This window comes from Pantherophis guttatus, chromosome 15, assembly GCF_059756535.1.
Source record: "Pantherophis guttatus breed Tessera chromosome 15, ASM5975653v1, whole genome shotgun sequence".
In the NCBI taxonomy this organism is placed as follows: Eukaryota; Metazoa; Chordata; class Lepidosauria; order Squamata; family Colubridae; genus Pantherophis; species Pantherophis guttatus.
The window spans coordinates 13,015,945-13,022,550 of record NC_142077.1 but is presented as its reverse complement, the minus strand read 5'-3'; the positions used below and the strand labels follow the sequence as shown (position 1 = coordinate 13,022,550).

Below are 6,606 nucleotides of genomic sequence, written 5' to 3'. Positions count from 1 at the left end.
ATCATCCCTTTCAATTTCACTCTCTCCCTTTTTGCAACCTTTGGGGGCATCAGTGGGGGCATCGGACCTCCTCCCAGCCCTGGGACACAGCAGGTTTCTCTGTTTCTTTGGGAAAGATTCCTTCCCCAATCAGAGTCTGCTTGAGCACCATCATCCACTTCCCTCCCTGCCTGGGATCAGCTGAATTCCTCCATTCAGACAACAAGAAAAAGGGAGTTTGCACAGAGCCTTCGGGTCAGCCTCCATTCTTCCACACAGAGGGTCCCACTGATTCTGCAAAGCCAAATTCTCCCTCAGTTCCTGGATGCCTCCAGACATCAGTCGGCTGAGCTCACAGCAGGGCCAGGGCGGCTGAGAAATTGGGACGGAAGGGACCACAAACCTTTCCAGCCACAAGAGACACTTGGACACAGACTATGGTCTGACAGAAGCACCTATGGTGGCCTTTTATGGCAGTGGGAAGGTTATGGGATCAATCTCCCAACACTCACCCCAGGGGTGGGTTCTAATTTTTTTTACTACCGGTTCTGTGGGTGTGGCTTATTTTGTGGGTGTGGCTTGGAGGTCATGTGTCTAGGTGGGCGTGGCTAGCTGGTCAGAGTCATTTCTGGAAGGTCCTCGCATCTACGACCAAGTCCTCACACTTACGACCTGACTCATTTGTTTGCTTTTAACACTGATCAGCTGTAGGACGGCCCTTTGAAGCCCCGCGGCAAGAGTTTAAACAGTTTTTTTCCCTCTAGTCATCAGCTGGGACTCAGGAGGCAGCAATAGATTGGGGGTGGGACCAAATAAAAGGTAAGAATAACGTAGGTGGGGGGGAGGGCAGGGGGGGAGAACCGGTTCGGTGACGTCATATCATCACCGCTACCGGCACAGCCGAACCGGACCGGACCGGGAGGAACCCACCACTGCCTCACCCTATAGGGCTGCCCCATCGGTTGTCCATGGTGGCAGATGGAAGATTGTGAATCCCACTCCTGACACCAGTTTCTGTGGAATCAAACACAGGAGCCAAAAAACCAATAATCCAGGCTCACTGCAGTTGTTATTTATTCAGAGTCCACTGGAGGAATTTCCCTCCAGAAAATAGTGGGAGGAAATTTTTACAGACAAAAGGATGCACTCATATTTATACATTCCAGGAAAGGAGGAGAAAAGGACAATCATACATATGCATATTTCATTTAATAAATGATGTGAGCATGAATATTCAGAATTAGCAAGACTCAAGTTACCTCCCCAGCCTTGTATTGTTGCTACCCTCAAGAAAGAGTTATTGTGTAAACAAAAAGAAACATCTCAGTTGCGTTGCCACAACAGTTTGGGTGAAATGTACTGAGAAATGAGGGCATCAACGTTGCTCCATACATTCCTTCTATATTTCTGTCTTGCTAACATGCTCCCATTTCTCCAAGAAATTTGTCTCCTCACAATCTTCCACACACCCTTTATTTATTTCAAGAAAAATAGTTGGCCCACTCATGCATGGAGAAGAGCTTGGATTTTCTATGTTTGGACTGTGGAAAATGTTAAAGGTTGAAATTCCTCAGTCTCACATTTACACATTTTTTCTGGCTGTAAGCTGCTCCTTTGTGAAGAATTCAATAATTTCCAAATTTGAAACATATACATATGATTTTTTTTGACTGCTGCATACTATCTAAATGGAAAGAATATCTCCCTTCAATTAAAAAAAACTTTAACAATTCTTCCATTATCACAATGGTGTTACATCTCATGTTTTTACATTTATTCTGCCCGTAAGATGTTCCTTTGTGTTGAGGTCTGGCCTCACAAGGATAATGTAGCACTTGGGGATGAAGATGCAGCCCAGCAGACCAGCACTGGAGGCCAGGATGGAGAAGACCTGCACAGCCACCATGTATTTCCCTTTGGTGCTCAGGTAGGTGGGCACAAAAGTCACCCAGACACTGCAGAAGACCAGCATGCTGAAGGTGATCAGCTTGGCTTCGTTGAAGGCCCCAGGCAGGTTCCTGGCCAGGAAAGCCACCGTGAAGCAGATAGCAGTCAGGAAGCCCATGTAGCTGAGGGTGACGTAGAACATGACAACGGCCCCTTCGTTGCATTGCAGGATGATCTCTCCAGGCTGGGAGTGGAGGTCAGAGTCAGGGAAGGGGGGAGAAACTCCCAGCCAGATGGAGCAGATGATAATTTGGACAGCAGAACAAGAGAAGATGATGGAGTTGGCCAAGCTCTTCCCCAACCATCTCTTCACTCGGTTTCCTGGTTTTGTGGCCAGGAAAGCCAGCACCACCGTGATGGTTTTGGCCAAGAGAGAAGAAACAGCAACTGAGAAGATGATGCTGAAAACTGTTTGTCGGAGAAGGCAGGTGGCTTTCCTTGGTTGACCAATGAAGAGAAAAGGAGACAAGAAACAAAGCAGGAGGGAGACCAAAAGGATGTAGGAGAGGTCCCTGTTGTTGGCTTTGACAAGGGGAGTTTCTCGGTATTTAATGAAGATTATTAAAACAAGGCCTGTGGTTAGGAAGAAGAGAAGGGCAAAAGAGACAAGGATGATGCCCAGAAGTTCTTCATAAGACAGGAAGGTTATGACTTTGGGTATACATTGGACTCTGTCCACATTTTGATATTTATCATCTGGACACTTGGTGCATTTTTGTGTATCTGAGAAAGCCAAAAAGCAATATTTCTTTAATATACTGGTTTTTTTACATGTCAAGAAATACTTTTTTTGGATGACAGCTGTTACCATGGGCATTTTCCAAGAAGTATTTCTTAACTATTTCATTAAAAGGAGCATAAGAAGGATTTTTTTAATTAAAAAATATAGCTAGGTATAGGAAGTTGAGCGAGGTTCTAGGATGTTAATTATTTCCTGTGTAATGTGTAGAATCTTCATAGGAACCTACATTATTAGAGGTAAATAATGAATCATATAATATTTTTAGGCAAACATCCTGAGTCCTGCCCCATGGCAGTTAATGTCCTGGAGTTGGAGGATACCTATAGTACTGCAACATCTGGAAGCCATATGGAATTAAGGAGAAACTTCCTATCAGGGAGAGCAATTAGCCAGTGGAACAGCTGGCCTCCAGAAGTTGTGGGTTCTTCAACATTGGAGGTTTTTAAGAAGAGTCTGGACAGTCACTTGTCTGAAATGGTATAGGGTCTCCTGCTTGAGGAGGGGGCTGGACTAGAAGACCTCCAAAGTCCCTTCTACTCTATTCTGATTGATTGATTGATTGATTGATTGATTGATTGATTGATGTACATGACTGGCAGACTATTTGTGTAATGAGTTCCCCCCATAACCATCTACAGCACCAGATTATGGCCCAGTGACACCTTCTCAGTGATCCTCAAGGGGAGGCCAATAAAGAATGAATTGCAAGGTCTTTCAGAAGGTGGACCTGAAACAATTCATCTAGTTTCAAAGATCTCAGAGGTTCCTAGAAAGGTGAACTTAGCAGCACTATCCAAACTAAAAAGCAGAAGAGATATTTCCTCCGCTGTTAGTAAAGCTTGCCCAGTCTGCCACCCCCTCCTCCCATCTCTTCCCAGCCCCTCCTTTCAAGTCTTTTTGATTTACTTCCATTTACCTAAGAAATTGTGCAGGTTAAAAATAAAAAAACGAGGTGAGCTTCGATCTGTCAATCCAGTTCCACAAAGCCTCCCATTTTCCTCAGTGTGACCCACCTTCCTGAGTGGAGAAGGTCCCCTCCGGACAAGGAACGCAGTCGTAGCAGCAAACTGGCTCTCCTTCTCGAGCCCTCTTGACAAATCCAGGATGACAACTTTCCACACATTTGGACTGAGGCAGGGACTGAGCAGAAAAACAAGGAATGCCAAAGAAAAGGTGTTAGGACTCTCCGTCCATGGAAAATGGAGGGAGAAATGGATGGAGATAAGTAGCCTCTGATCTTCATTGGGGTAAATATGAAATCTCTGACTACTTCTTGTTGCAATATTTTTAGGATCAGACTCAATAATGATGATAAAGATTAGAGGTTTAAATATATCTCTCTTTAATCTTAACAGGCATTCTATATTCACTGAATATTTACAGATAGAAGCAAGGGAAATGGTGAGGGTGGCTCCTTATATATACAAAGGGCGGAGTCAAGGATGGGAGTGGTGAATTATGAATACATTAGGAAACAAAGAATAAGTTAACCCCTGATATCCCATATATACATTATTTACAGATTAGGGAATAAGGCATTTACATCTGACAAATCCCCCTCTAAATGCCGGTTCGCTATACAACACCAATTACATTCAGATTCAGGACAATATAAGACATATAATTTTGAAGTTAAATATTTGTGCTGCTTAGAAGGCAAAGGCTTCGTTAATATGTCAGCTAATTGTTCAGAGGTATCACAATGCACTGCTTTGATAAATCCATCTTGAGACAATTGTCTCACATGTTTAAACTTTATATCTATATGCCTGGATCTTTGTCCAATGGCATCGGATCTGGATATTTCAATGGCTGCTTTATTATCTTCATGCATAACAAAAGGTAAAGCAGGTTTTTTCCAGACATCTGAAATCAAATCATTAAACCATACAAGGTTATTTGCAGCTTTGGATAAACAAACATATTCCGCTTCTGTGGTTGAAGTGGCTACCAGTTCTTGTTTACCAGTGTACCAGTAAACTGGACAGTTATTTAACAGAAAAATATAACCAGAAGTGCTCTTTCTGCATGATATATCTCCAGCCCAATTCGCATCTGCGTAACAAGTAAGTTTTGGCTCTTTGTCATTACTAGGTTCTAATACTAAACAAAAATCTAATGTACTTTTTAGATATCTTAGGATTCTTTTGACAGCTTCCCAATGATACATAGTTGGTTTACTAACATGTCTTGACAATAGATTGAGAGGTAATGCAATATCTGGTCTGGTCCAATTGGATATATAAAGAAGTGAACCTATGACTGACCTATAGAATGTATTATCTTTAAATTCAGGGGAAGACTCATCATTGTTTCTAAGGAAATCAGTTTGCATGGGAGTGTCACATGGTTTAGCATTGTTTAAATTGCATTTGTTTAGAAGTTCAATAATCTTATCTTTCTGAGTGAGTTTGAATCCCCTTCTAGTTTTGTTAATTTGTACACCAAGGTATTTGTTTACTTTACCTAGAGATTTCAACGAAAAATGTTCGTTTAGCTTATTTACAAAGGTTTCTCTTCTCTCCTTGTTTTTTCCTATATATAAAATATCATCTACATAAATTAACACGAATTCAATGTGATCATCACTTTTTTTTACAAAGAAACAGTTATCAGCGGTGGTAGCGTTAAAATCCATGGTCTTAAGTACTTTTACCAAACAATCATACCATCTTTTGCCAGATTGTTTTAACCCATATAGACTTTTGTTCAATAGCCAGATTTCATTCTTATTAGTGTATTGACTGTGTGGTGCCCTTACATATATTTCCTTATCTAGTTTCGCGTGTAAGTACGCAGTCTGTATGTCATATTGGAATACATCAAGATTGAGTGCAGATGCCACTACCAGAGCTGTTTTAACACTCTCTGTTCTCACTGTGGGAGAGTATGTGTCAGTATAGTCCTCCGGATATTTTTGTGCATAACCTTGTGCAACTAATCTGGCTTTGTATAGAGTATTGCCTCCTTCTAGATTCTTAATTTTATAGATCCACCTAGTACCTATGATTGTTTTATCTTTAGGTGCGGTCGCAGGTGTGAATACATTTAATCCTTGCAAACTTTCCATCTCTTTTTTCATAGCTAGTTCCCATTTTTCCTTTTCTTCATAAGGGAGTTTTAATACTTCCTCATATGTATTAGGTGTTATTTGTTCACCATCCATATGCATTATATAATCTCTGTATTTGCCTGGTATTTGATTTCTATTGTTTCTAATAGCTCTTTCAGGTTTGCTATGGTTGTCATGCAAATATCTTGCTTCCTTTTTTGTTAATGTGTCTGTCTTTATTTTGTGCTGACTATTTGTCCAAGTTTTGGTTTTGTTTGTATTTTTGTTGATATTTTGATTCTCTATTGTTCCTTCCTCACAAGATTTTGTATCTTTGTATTTATCTGGAAATATTTCATTAAGATGTAATTTAGACCAATTTGCTTGTTCATGGAACACAGCTGTTCTGGAGACTATAAATTTGTTATTATTATCAATGAATCTGTACCCTTTGGTGCCAGTTTCATATCCCATAAATCTTAATCTTCTGGATACGTTTTCTCCCTTTCTTCTCAACTGCTTAGGTATATGTACGTCTGCAGTGACTCCAAATATGTGCATGTGTGCTAATTTGGGTTTCCTATTATACATCACCTCATATGGTGTTTTATTCACAATACTGGACCAGGTTCTATTTTGAGTGTAATTTGAATAATGTAAGGCTTCTGACCAAAATTGTTTGCCTAAACCAGCATCCTCTAATGTGCATCTAATCATGGTTTGCAGTGTGGAATTCTTTCTCTCTGCAACCCCATTTTGGAACGCAGAAAATGGACTAGACGTGAAATGTAGCATTCCTCTATCCTTTAACCATTGGGAGAATTCTCTAGACATGAATTCACATCCCCTATCTGTCATAATTTGTTTTATTCTGATATTATGTTGT

The 6,606-nt window shown here is 40.8% G+C and overlaps 1 protein-coding gene across 1 annotated transcript; it reads right to left on the bottom strand.

Annotated features, from left to right (window-relative positions):
* Positions 1-1,731: 1,731 nt before the first annotated feature.
* LOC148111926 (vomeronasal type-2 receptor 26-like) lies at positions 1,732-2,737 on the bottom strand. Its single transcript, XM_087879399.1, has one exon. The coding sequence runs from the start codon at positions 2,735-2,737 to the stop codon at positions 1,739-1,741; it is 999 nt and encodes a 332-aa protein (XP_087735525.1). The 3' UTR covers positions 1,732-1,738.
* Between the last annotated feature and the right edge of the window lie 3,869 nt (positions 2,738-6,606).

Bases quoted from the DNA above. Each gene is read 5' to 3' on its own strand.
- LOC148111926 (XM_087879399.1), bottom strand. From the start codon at position 2,737: ATGGTAACAGCTGTCATCCAAAAAAAGTATTTCTTGACATGTAAAAAA.